Source organism: Trachinotus anak, unplaced genomic scaffold (genome assembly GCF_046630095.1).
Source record: "Trachinotus anak isolate AG129_WGS33_773 ecotype Australia unplaced genomic scaffold, CSIRO_AGI_Tana_v1 ptg000028l, whole genome shotgun sequence".
Lineage (NCBI taxonomy): Eukaryota > Metazoa > Chordata > Actinopteri > Carangiformes > Carangidae > Trachinotus > Trachinotus anak.
Window position 1 is genome coordinate 7,251,045 of NW_027273879.1, and position 13,597 is coordinate 7,264,641.

The window sequence follows — 13,597 nt, forward strand, 5'->3', positions numbered from 1 at the left end:
AAGGAAGTGATGTTCTCACTGATGACCTGGCTCAATGAGAGGACTGAGTGCATTTTCATTTTGACCCCTAAAGAGCGCAGTGACATGTAAATGCAATGGCCTGAGGGCTGTTTGTTCATTATGTTTAAATACTGTCACTGCAGAGCAGGTTAAGTCTTTGAAAATCATGATTTTAATATGTTCGTAGATGAGTACACACATGAGTATGTGGAAATGAAAATGAAAAATGAAGTACTGCATTTTCTTTTTAAATTATACTTAAATAAAGCATCCTGTGGGAAGTGGGTCACATGACTGCTGGGCTGAGGAGCACAGGTGGAGAACTGGGCAGCTCACACAGGTGTCTTGAGTTTTCTTTGTTCTGTGTCCTGAGCTCATTCTCCGTTTGTCCTTCAGCTGAGCTGCTCTCACCTTTGTTCCTGAGTGTGTCGAGTGAGTAGTTTATTTCATTATATTTCCTCAAGTCATGTGTATTTTGTTAAGTGGTACATTTAATCTCCTTGGTTTGTTCCCCCACGATTATATATTTAAAGCGATAATGTATGTACTGATTTTGATTTAGAATTGTTTGTTGATTTATTCAGGATAAAGTGATAGAATTTGACCTGTATGTTCGCTTTCTTTCATTTGTAGACATTTGTGAATTTACAAGCACACTTTTGACGCCATCCTTACACCTTAAAATCACAAATCACAAAGCAGAGTCCAATTAGAGGGCAGGTTCTGGTATCTTCATCTCTATTGCACATCCTGAAAAATGTGGTAGATTTTCAAGATGGATGACAGCGCTGGCTTTAATATCTACTACACCGTTCAGGATCTGTGACAGATGAAGGCAACAGAACCACCAGCCCCCTGAGTGGAATCTGCTTTGTTTTTGGACTGTCTTTGTCCAATCATTTTTAAAGTGTGAGGATGGAGTCAAAATTGTACTTGTAACCTCAGGGTCGTACACTGTGTTGTCAAATTAGACAAAACTAGAATTATGTTCTTAGAGGGTAATTTACAACACATTAGAACAGAACTATGTTGTAAACTAAAGGGAACTTTTTATTCTTTTTTTTTTTTTTTTACAGCTTGCATAGCTTTGGTGAGCAAAGTGATGCATCAAACAGAGTTGTTACAGAGTAGCAAACTTCCCTTTCTCCTGCGGATTTATTTTACAGGTTTACGAAGTTTGATTTACAACTACAACTTTTGGAATTATTTGTAAACATTACTTTCCAAATTCAAAATCATTTGGACCCTAATTTGAGCCTATATAGGTGTCGGGGGAGTGCTGAACGAGCCCGATGGCCTCATAAACTATGAACTGATTGATAAAACATTAACAAAGGACTCAAGCATTAATTACAGCTTCTAAACCCTTTATGAATGGTGCCTTTTTAGGAAGATGCAGGTAAATTACCCAGAGGGGCAGAGCACGACAACACTATCTACCTGTTTCTATGGTAGTTGAACCAGCTCCACCTGAAACACTGGTGCATCAGTACTAACAATCCAGTTCAATAAAATATCCTTGTACTGCAGAGTGACATTTACTGCTCCCACTGTTAGTACATTTTGTTGATTATATTTCTAAGGTTTTTTTGAATGAAATACTTTACTTGTACTTGGAATATTTTTAGTTTTTTGTCTAATCTTTATGTATCATAATGTATATGTTTTCAGTGTATACTGGTCATCTTAATCTCTGAAGTAAGCACTTACTATGGAAGTATATAAAAGCAGGAAATGGAAATACGTGGAAATAAAGTGAAGTACCTCAAATTTGTACCTAAGTATAGTACATGAGTAAATATACTTTCTGTAACTGAAAAAGACAGATACTGTAGCCTCCATCATAGAAGAAGAAAGTATATTTAAGAAGTGGGGGGAAACAAAAGGCGGGAAGAAACTGTCCAGCATGGTCACTGTTAAAATGTTTCCCTCCCTCCTACACATGAACACACACTGTAAAGAGGAATCCTCCTGGTCCTGCTCCCTTTTCACTGTGTGAACATCAGGGTGAGAAAAATAACTGGGCACTTATAATACATCCATGACACAGCCCCGTGACTTTTACATTTTAATCTGCAATGCACAAATTTCACTGAAAACAAAGTATATGTTGAGTGTTATAGACATTGTTGAAATGTTTTGCAACCGTTAGTAAGTTGGTATTGTGCAGTTAATTCTGTGTTTAGGCCGAGCGGAGTTGCTAACTTGTTAGCTAGCACTGCGCAGTAGCGACAACGTATTGACGTAGCTTCATTGTACATGTTGTGTCTCTTTTTGTGTGTGTGTGTGAGTGAGGACAACGCCAACCACACTATTGTGTTGTTGTATTGTGTTGGCCTCCAGTGCTACAGTCAGAAACCTTGGTGTCATTTTTGACCAGGACTTGTCCTTTACTTCACATATAAAGCAAGTCTCTAGGACAGCCTTCTTCCACCTGCGCAATATTGCTAAAATCAGACCCATTCTGTGTCTAAAGGATGCTGAAAAACTAGTTCATGCATTTGTTACCTCAAGACTGGACTACTGTAACTCTTTATTGTCAGGATGTCCCAAAAATTCAGTAAAAAGCCTCCAATTGATCCAGAATGCGGCAGCACGAGTACTGACAGGAACGAGGAAACGAGATCACGTCTCTCCTGTGTTAGCCTCTCTGCATTGGCTCCCTGTAAAATCCAGAATCGAATTTAAAATCCTCCTCCTCACCTACAAAGCCATTAATGGTCAGGCACCATCGTACCTTGGAGAGCTTATAGTTCCCTATTTTCCCAATAGGACACTTCGCTCTCTAAATGCAGGTCAACTTGTGGTTCCCAGAGTTAGTAAGAGTAGAATGGGGGGCAGAGCCTTCAGCTATCAGGCTCCTCTCCTGTGGAACCAGCTCCCAGTGTGGGTTCAGGAGGCAGACACCCTCTCTACCTTTAAGATCAGGCTTAAAACTGTCTTGTTTAGTAAAGCTTATAGTTAGGGCTGGCTCGGGTATGTCCTGACCCATCCCTTAGCTATGCTGCTATAGAGCTAAACTGCTGGGGGATTCCCATGATTCACTGGGCGCTCTCTCCCTATTTCTGTCTCTCTCCCCCGCTCTCTCTCAATGACTTCATGCCATTAACTTTGTTTTTTTTTTTTTTTTCTCTCCCGTAGTTTTGTGCTTCTCCTCTCTCTCCCTCTCTCTGTCCTCATTCTGCAGGTATCTCTGCCTCGGGAGCAGCAGGATCCAGATCCACCACTACTCATCTTTACTATTAACCACTGTTACCTGTCATCATTATTATTGATAACACCATTACCTACACAGCTGTTCCTGGTCTCTCTCTCTTCTCTCCCCTCTCCTCCCCCTCCCCCTCTTTCTATCTTCTCCTAAACCCAACCGGTCGAGGCAGACGGCCCCCCCCCCACCCTGAGCCCGGTTCTGTTGGAGGTTTCTTCCTGTTAAAAGGGAGTTTTTCCTCCCCCCTGTCGCCAAGCGCTTGCTCGTTGTGGGAACTGTTGGGTTTTTCTCTGTAACAAAGTAAGGTCTTGACCTTACCCTGTAAAGTGCCTTGAGATAATGTATATTATGATTTGGCGCTATACAAATAAAATTGAATTGAATTGAATTGAATTTATCTGTTTACACAGGTATGTTTTATATTTAAAAAAAAAGAAGAAACGTTTTAGTTTAGTATCATTTTATTTATTGGTGAGAGCCTTTGCATCTGATTTTGTATTTCATTTTTTATATTAATGCATTGTTATATTGTGTTTGGGATAAAAATTACTTAAACAGGTTCATGGCTAAAAATAGTTGATGCTGTGAGAAAAATATTTCATGAGTACATGTCATGTTAAAAAAATAAAAAATAAATAAAATTCATGTTTGTGTAAAAACTATACGATCACATTGACTGTCTTAATCACGCCCCTTTTGCTGCTTGGACTTCCATGTTATGGGGCAGGAGCTGTGTGTGTGTGTGTGTGTGTGTGTGTGTGTGTGTGTGGACAGCGCCAACACCAACCACACTATTGTATTGTTTATCTGTTTACACAGAGGATGACAATTAAACGCTGTGAACCTGATCAAAGCCAGTCTCGTCATTCTGCTGGAGTGAGGCAGAACATAAGGGGTTACACGTGCAGACTGTTGCTACAAACATTTGTGAAAGAATGGGTCGCTCTCAGGAGCGCAGTGAATTCCAGCGTGGTACTGTGATAGGATGCCACCTGTGCAACAAGTCCAGTCGTGAAATTTCCTCGCTCCTAAATATTCCACAGTCAACTGTCAGTTGTATTATAACAAAGTGGAAGCGATTGGGAACGACAGCAACTCAGCCACGAAGTGGTAGGCCACATAAACTGACGGAGCGGGGTCAGCGGATGCTGAGGCGCATAGTGTGCAGAGGTTGCCGACCTTCTGCAGAGACGATCGCTACAGGCCTCCAAACTTCATGTGGCCTTCAGATTAGCTCAAGAACAGTGCGTAGAGAGCTTCATGGAATGGGTTTCCATAGCCAAGCAGCTGCATCCAAGCCATACATCACCAAGTGCAATGCAAAGCGTCGGATGCAGTGGTGTAAAGCACGCCGCCACTGGACTCTAGAGCAGTGGAGATGCATTCTCTGGAGTGACGAATCGCGCTTCTCCATCTGGCAATCTGATGGACGAGTCTGGGTTCGGCGGTTGCCAGGAGAACGGTACTTGTATGACTGCATTGTGCCAAGTGTAAAGTTTGGTGGAGGGGGGATTATGGTGTGGGCTTGCTTTTCAGGAGCTGGGCTTGGCCCCTTACTTCCAGTGAAAGGGATCAAGAGATTTTGGACAATTCCATGCTCCCAACTTTGTGGGAACAGTGTGGAGATGGCCCCTTCCTCTTCCAACATGACTGAGCACAAAGCATGGTCCATAAAGACATGGATGAGAGAGTTTGGTGTGAATGAACTTGACCGGCCTGCACAGAGTCCTGACCTCAACCTTTGGTATGAATTAGAGCAGAGACTGAGAGCCAGGCCTTCTCCAACGTCAGTGTGTGACCTCACAAATGCGCTTCTGGAAGAATGGTCACAAATTCCCATAAACACACTCCTGAACCTTGTGGACAGCCTTCCCAGAAGAGTTGAAGCTGTTATAGCTGCAAAGGGTGGACCGACGTCATATTAAACCCTATGGATTAAGAATGGGATGTCAAGGCAGGTGAGCGAATACTTTTGGCAATATAGTGTATATGTTATGAACCATCCAGACCTCTTAAATCGTGTGGGAAAGGTCCGCTAATTTTCATGGAGTTTTGTTTTTATGCCCCACAAACAACATACCAGAAACCTTGAGGTGTGCTCCAACTCTCAGTTCTTTCAAAAAAAGGTGTAAAATTTTTGTTTGCTGCTATTTTATAAAATTTTGATTAAATAAAATCATAAAAATAAATGTTTTTGTATGTCTTTTTATGTCACTTTGTCTTTCTTGTCATGCCTACTGTGAATCACTTTGAATTGCCTTGTTTAAATGCTATAGAAATAAACTTACCTTGCCAGGCTTTGTGAGTTTCAGAAGCTTCCCTAATTGTGTGTACCTTTGTCACTTTTTTCTCTCATATTACAGGAAGTAGATGAGTTTTCTTTTCCTTTATTAACATAAATTGATACATACAGTGTTTACATGTGTATTCTTACGTGTATTCATTCCTAAATGAATAGCTTTCCTAAGTAAGAATTCGAGTTTATGAATGAATGAAAATAGAATATCATGGCTTTCATGCTGACAAGTTCCCAACTAGTTTGCAGACTTATGATTTAAAAATTACATAGATGTTCATATTTATGACATTCAGACAGCATAATAGCAGGGTCTGTTGAAAATAAAATAGGTATATGCTGAGGGGGTAACTAAAGACTGCTTGGTCTTTTAAGATCGCACTAGAAAGTATAGATAGAAAATTAAAGTTTAGATCTAGATCAGGCGCGCAGGATCTAGTAACCCCATTTCTATCTGCAACGTCGCAGACGTAAAAACGTCATTACGCAAGGGGTGACGACGTGGAAAACATGGAGGAAAGGAGTATGTAGAGTTAACTTGACAGCCTCGAATTTTACACAATTTCAAATATTTGCCTTAGTTAATCGCAGCCAGTAAACAAACTGGATAAAGCTGCTAATTGGTGTAAAAAAAAAAAACATCGTCTCCTAAGGGTCCAGAGAGCCGAGAGAGCTACGGAAACTGCGAGAAGCATTTATGACAGGTAAGCCGAGCGGTCAGCTGATTGCAAACAAGCAGTGAACGTTAGCTGCTTTCTGGACTGTGACTTATTAACCACCGGTTGACTGGACACACTATTTAAACTGCCATTTACCCAACTATTATCTCATGCTGTTTTGGGACCCCCGAGTATACCGCCTTGACTGTCAAAATTGCCGAGGCATAGACTATTTCCTGCACTCGAAGCAGGGTGAGCTAGCTAACGTCATGCAAGTTGGTTGACTAAAGCTGCAGATATAGCTAAAGACAAATGAAATAGCACACTCAATATGGGAACTAACGTTTGGTCTATGTAGGTCTATTCGCCAATGGGAATAAGAATATAATATGAAAATTGCATGTTTTTGCACAGGATATGTAAAGCATAACCCCCTTTTAGCTCAGGTTTGTGCCATTCTTGTATAACCATTAATATATGAGAGGCACAAACTATCCTCCTCCGTGGTTCAACTTTAGTGCTGCGTGTTTCTAATTTGCTCCAGTTCCCTTGAGCAAACGTTGGCTCACTGGCTACACCTGTATGCGAAAGGTGTGTCATTACAAGAAAACATAACTCAAGTCCTGTTTCCTGATCCGTCATCCTGTTGTGAAGTTGGCCTGAATGAATGAATTGGAATTGATTAAGACAGAGAACGATATTTTGATAGATATATTTGATAGAGACAAAGAATGATATTTTGCTCTAACGCAGAAGAGATAATACACTCAGTTGACAGTTTATTGGATACACCTAACTAAAGCTAATGCTAATATGTTTTAGAGAGGTGTTGATTCAACTGTATGGTTACTTTGGAGGATGTAGTTTGTGGTGCTGTTGAATTGTTCTGCATTATACAGAGTGACTTTTCTGTTATTTTGCCTACCTTCACTGATATGAATAGGGTGGACAAAATATTCCTAACACCACCACAAAGTGCATCCTCCAAATTGACCATAGATTTGAAACAACACCTCTGAAACAGTTTCAACAAAAACTGAACATTGTAACCTTCATGAAAATAGGATTTATTGTAGAGATATATATTGTATTGTAATAGACTGCATTGGTTGTAGCTAGGAGTACCTAATAAACAGCCTGACTGAGTGTACATGGAAAGGAAAAGATCCGCATGATCGGGCCCAGTGGCAGCAAGGCTTTTTGTATTGTAAGAAACTCGGAGATGATGTTTAATCTGAGTTGTAATCATTGTATTTCAGAAGTGTTATGTAATTTAATGACTCTTACTTCTGTGTCAGTACATCTCCAGCTGGCCTTTCTACTGCACATGGTTGTTTGCAAAGGCCATTTTGGTGACTTGCAGCACCTGTATTCAAGAGAGAAGTCAAACTCAGGGTGCTTGATACATGAAAAATTATGATCTCCAGTATGACAATACTTGTATGGTTATCAAATTGGCTTGGGTATTTTTACTACATGGTTTACATTGTCTGTAAAAGTAACAATTGGCAGATGTGCTAAAATGGACATTTGAAATGAAAGAAAAATAAGATGTAAGATAAAGTTTTTTAAGTTTCTTTCCTGCATTGCAACATTTTTTTTTGGGGGGGGGGTTAATTTATGCATTTATCAGAGAGCAGATAGTGCAGTTAAACAGGAAATGAGGGCAATGACATGCAACAAATAAAGGTCCCTCCCCGGTCATAACTTTTTGTAATGTGACATAAACATACATAGTTTGTTCGTAGTATAGATGGTCATTATGCGTGATGGAACCAAAAATGAAAGTATTTCCTCTGCTCCAGGATTTGGCATATGCCTGGTGAAAAAGCAGTGAAGAGTGGTGAGTCTGGCTGAGTGGAGCCAGTCGAGATGGGAGCCAACACCAGCCAGGTCAGTGACCTGTCTGATAACCCAAGTCTCAAGGCCCTGGTGGGCACAGAGTCCATATCGGAGAATGACCCTTTCTGGAACCAGCTCATCTCCTTCACCTTCATCAGTCCCACCAGCAGGTAAACAAACGCACTCATGGAAAAGTTCAGTTAAATATTTGTCAGATTATGTGCCAGAATGCTGCAGTACAATGCTCTCAGGCTGCCCCACTGTTGGTCATCCTCCTGTTTACAGCAAAGGAACTGCAGAGAGGGACCAGTGGAAGAACAGTCAGCAATTAGTGGGTTCACAATTCATGCAGCTCTGCTTGTTTCAATTAATTGATTTATTAATTTAGTTGAATAATTGATGAGTTGGTTGCCTGAAACTTTTGTTTTGTTTTAGTTTCACGAATGCTTAAATATCTTTTCTGTGAAAATTTCCTGAATTATGGTCGATAGGGGCCTTGCTAGAAAAGATATCTCCTTGAGGTGTTTCTTCTCTTCAATGTTGTGTAGTTGATGTGTGTAAAAATTTAGAGGACATCAAACTCTGACTCCTCTAATGATGTCTTAAAAAGTTTTTTTTTTTTTTTTTTTTCAACATCTCAATTTTTCACAAACATTTACTCAAGAGTGATAGTATGTTACACCCGTAGACACACAACCTTTCTACTGAGAAAGTCCTGCAACATTCCCAGGCTGGATCCAACATTTATGTGTAGACAGGATGTTTTCAGAGCTCATCTAATTAATGATCAAACAGGGTTATTGTCCTGACTGGCTAAGAATGACTCGACTAGTTAACATTTAGTTCCTTTGTAAAAAGTGTTGAGAATGAGGATGTTACATATTCATCTTGTAAGAGGTTGTCATTCATTCATGTCTGTAAAGTTGATATGCACTTACATAACATTATTGCATTATGTTTTCCTGATATAATCAAAGAAGTTGCATCTTACCCAACATTTTTTAAAATTTATGTTAATACAAACTCAAGACATAAATGAACATGTCTGTACTGGAGGCAGCACAAAAAACAGTACTACCACAGTGGTTTAAATCAGGGCTGCAACTAACGACTATTTTCATGATTTTTTTAATCTGCCAATTATTTTCTTGATTAATCATTTGGTTTGTAAAATGTCAGAAAATAGTGAAAACTGCCCATCAGAGGTTCTAAGAGCTAAAGTTGATGTATTCAGAGGACATATCTTTGACCAACAGTCCATAGAGAATTTATGACATTTATGCCTAAAAAAGTGACTTAAACAACTCAACAATTGTGTAGTCAGCCAATCAATTAATTGACAAATCGTTTCAGCTCTAGGAGGAAAAAGTCAGGAATATACTTTGTATTTCATATATCAGTGTGGCTGACCAATAATTATTCTACCCAACTCTTAAAGTAAGATGACAAATTAAGGAATTATTTACTTTCTGAAGGCTGCATGTTTTTTTTTTTTTTTATATTTCATAAAGATCAAGTGTAACATTCAGGTTTTGAACAACAGTATTTAACCCCCCGTCAAACACTGTATCACTGGTCAGAGCCAGGCAGCTGTTTCCCTGCTTTCAGTCTGTGTGCTAGGCTGAGCTAACCAGCTATTTATGAGAGCGCTATCTATGTTCTCATGTAACTCTTGGCAAGAAACTGAATAAGTGTATTTCCCCAAACATCAAACTATTCCTTTAAGGGTCTTAATCTGACCCAGCTGGCCCTGCCAGCTCTAGCTCATTGGATTATAAAAAGGTTTTTCACTTATGATCATAGTAAAGACCAGTGGGGAGGGAATGATGTGTCAAAAATGAGAGGGTCTCCCCTATAGAGTATTGCACACTAGTTGCGACATGGCAACATTCGACAGAGCGATCCACCTGAAAGGAAACGGATGTCACACTGAACTCAAGTCTATCGATGTTATTAGTTTGTGTAAGTCATGAATGAATAAGTCATGAATTTACAGCCATTTGTATGATTAGTCCCTGCAGAATTTTGACACTGGCAAATAACCAGTAATAACCAGTAATTTGAGTGTCATTATTGTTTGATTATATTGCAGTTTTGTAGCAGAACAGCAGAGGGCAGATGATACAAGCAACCAGCTTCTCTGATCCATTTTTACTTGTAAAGCATATTTTTGAAGTATTTTCTCATTTTCTTTCAATTGCTCTTCTTGTTTTTCTTCTTTACAGTGGAGACTCGAAGTTGCTGGAAGAGGTTGTCATCCCACTGGCCAAGATCTTTAGTACGTTATAACATGAATATGCTGTGTGTGTGTGTGTGTGTGTGTGTGTGTGTGTGTGTGTGTGTGTGTGTGTGTTTTTTCTCACTGATCAATACCTTAGTCAAGTTGTCCCAGTGAATATTAACTTCTCTGGAGTTTAATTAAACTATCAAATCATGAGGTTTCTGCAGCTCATTTAATGCAGTTGATAAATTCTCTCCTGTTTTCTTTTCCAAGTTGAGAACAATCCCAGATCGGGGAACTTTGGCGCTCTTGTGAGAATTTTCCTGGGAAGAACCAAAGAGCTGAAAATCTCCACAGAATGCCAAGAGTGAGTATGGGAACCTCACAGAAGAGAATGAACTCAGATAACTGTGTTGGTTATGATAGACCCTGTGCAGGCCAGTTATTGCTTGATCACAGGCGGGCAGGGAATCCCTATTTTTCCAAAGCAGAGAAACACTGAAATGGTTGTAGTTTCCCATGAGAAAGCTGCTGAGGTATAACCATCAACACATGTGGCATTATCCTGCTCTTGCTGCCAAACTCCACGAATTGACCCTGCCCATGTTACCAAATGCTTCTGGTGGGAACTCTTCATGTTTCGTAACAGGTTTTGTCCCAGAAGCAAACCTACATTTTCTGGGTGTAACATAATTGCCATGTGCAAATTTTGCAAAATGTCAATTTGTGGAAGTAATTAGACACCCCCCTGTTGGTGTTTAGTGGTTATGAAACATTGTGGCTTTCACTGGATGGTTCCAATCATTTCTTTTCTATCTCTACATTTATTTCTAAACAACTTTGTCCCAATTCTGTCTCTGTCCTATATGTGAATAAACAGTGACTTGTGTAGTATATTTCTATACTATGGTGAAGACGACTGTGTTTGCACAATTTTCTTATTCAAATATGCTCCACTGGTTACAATAATGATGTCCTAATGGTTAATTTATCGGCATGAGAAAATGAACCTCTTCCTTGCTCCTTTACCTGGAGGTCAGAGCACTGGGTTGGCTACAAAACACCACTGTTAGAGCAGTCAGGTACCAGTTTGCAGTTTCTCTCGGCAAAAAAACACAAGGGCATAAATAACCTAAGATGAATATGTGTTACAGTTTACATCTGAACTGATATATTACTAAGGAATCTACATGGTCAGCCAAGCTTCCCTTTGTAAAGAAAGGGCATAAACCAGTAGCACGTAGCCAGCTCTGCTCACCCAACAGAGTGCCCCTTTTATAGCATTTATTAGTGTCGCAGCTCTGTGTTTGACCTTGAACATGATGTTTTTGTTTTGTTTCTCTTCCGCAGTCAGCTGTTTATCTGGCAGGCCCACAACGCACTGTTCATGATCCGTTGCCTGCTTAAGGTGTTCATCAGGGAGATGAGTGAAGAAGAGCTGCACCTACAGTTCTCCTACCAGGAGAGGGCACCAGGCTCCTGTGGAGGTGAGCTCAGATTGACTTGGAAAAGGAAGGTGTGTCACAGGGAGACCGAAATGGGGCCACACATTGCGTAAAGAAATCTGCTTCACAGTGAACTCCTCTTGTTCTGTACAGATGGAGAGCATGTCTGTGAAGATTCTCAGTCATCTAGGTCATGGTATTTCGAAGTCATTTCTACACAAAAGCCCCAACATCTGTTGAGAAATCTTGTGAATATATAAAAAAAAGTATTAGACTCCCATTAGACCCATAAGGTGTGAGTTATTAAAATGTAGTCACGAGGGTCAGATGTGTAACACTTCCCTTCATACCTAAAGAGAGATAAGAAATTGACTTTTTAATTGAGCACAAATACCCCTGGCTACTGACCTGGATCAGCTGTCTCTGAGAGACTCTGTTAATAAAAGTCTAAATCTGCATCCACTGACTGAACATCATTTTTTGGCCTCAAACTTTAGCCCTGTCTGAGCGAAGTCCCAAAAAATAAACACTCTGCAAATGTGTGCCCCCTTGATGACCTTGCCAAATGCAAATAACACAATTTCTTTGGCAGTCACTTACTGAGACATTGAAAACACCCTCAACGGAAAAGTGGAAAAAAATGTAAATATTTTCAGCCTCTTTGTGTTTATCATTCTGCTATGGCTGTTTCTTTGTGTTATTCCTGTTACCAGTCTTCACTTGCACATGTGAACTGTGCCAAAGACACAAACTCACTCACTCATTATGCAACATAAACATGTCTTTCTTTGATTTGCCTGAAAAGTGACACAAAGTTGATAACAGCTTGTTGAAAGTGGCAAAAAGAAGATAATCCAGAGTATCTTCAAGTCTCAAAACATCTTAACAAGCATTGAAAACGGTTTCAGAAACCATGCAATCCCAGTCAGCTAATTTCTCTCTCTGCCCTTCATCTATACAGTGAGCATGAAATAGGGGCTAATGGGAAGAATAGAGAGGGACTGGCACAGTGGGAGCTGGAGGGAGCAGAGAGGGACTGATTATGATCAATAGGGACCTGCCATATATGTCTCATATAACAACTCCCTCAACCCCTTGTGTAGAAACAGGTAGCGAGGACCTCCTTGAGGACCTATTGTCCAACCTTGTTCACCTGATCGTTGAAGTGCCCCTGCTGTAAGTATCTCCTGTGTATATATATATATATATATGTGTATACTACAAGTATGATTGTCAGACACGTAAAACAAATTCTGATGCAACACTGACAGGACATTTACACAATCAGGATGTTCACACTGTCCACACAGTGATTTAATAACATCTCAGTGCTACTTGTTCACTTGTTTGACATTACACAATGGGCATCATACTCAATTGAAAACATCAAGTTCGTGCAGTTACTCAGCCCAGCTTTTTGTTTGACTCCCTTGTTTTTACTCAAGTTTGTTCATTGTTAATGCATCTAGGATGTTAGTCACTGAACAGTTAATGAAAAGCAGTTTTTGAAAAGTTTGTATGTGCAGCTCCCTTTGCGTGCTCTGCTCGCTCATTCGCTGCTTGGTTCACTAACCAAGAGAAGATGAAATCCATTATGGAACATGCCAGACTGACATGCTGAAACTCTGAGCTGGCAATATGGTGAGCAAAGGGGTGAAATACAAAGGAAGGGATGAGACCGAGGGAAATAAATAATGTGTTGGTTGTGTAGCGGAAGAGGGGAGTCTTGAAATGAGAGTTGGATTAGGAGCAATGCCAATGAGTGGGAGAAGAGGGAAGATGCAGTTTTGTCTGAAAATGGTATCAGCCTTAACTCTCCTGGGATGCTGTGCACGCTAACGCGGTCTGAGTGAATACTGCTGTGTGTTTACTTATCAATGGGAGAATTATCCACTGCCTGCCACTCAGTCTGACATGGAGACAAAG

At 40.2% G+C, this 13,597-nt stretch overlaps 1 protein-coding gene across 2 annotated transcripts in view; it reads left to right on the top strand.

Moving 5' to 3' along the window:
• The first annotated feature begins 5,968 nt into the window (after window positions 1-5,968).
• The window catches only part of dym (dymeclin), a 50,940-nt gene continuing 43,311 nt past the window's right edge, over window positions 5,969-13,597 (top strand). The window contains exons 1-6 of one of the 2 annotated variants that reach the window (XM_071465940.1): window positions 5,969-6,208; window positions 7,969-8,175; window positions 10,231-10,283; window positions 10,500-10,593; window positions 11,577-11,713; window positions 12,775-12,847. In XM_071465940.1, coding sequence (XP_071322041.1) covers window positions 8,036-8,175; window positions 10,231-10,283; window positions 10,500-10,593; window positions 11,577-11,713; window positions 12,775-12,847 — 497 coding nt within the window. In that variant the 5' untranslated portion in view covers window positions 5,969-6,208; window positions 7,969-8,035. The remainder of the gene's footprint in view (window positions 6,209-7,968; window positions 8,176-10,230; window positions 10,284-10,499; window positions 10,594-11,576; window positions 11,714-12,774; window positions 12,848-13,597) is intronic. The other variant, XM_071465941.1, reaches the window with a different exon arrangement.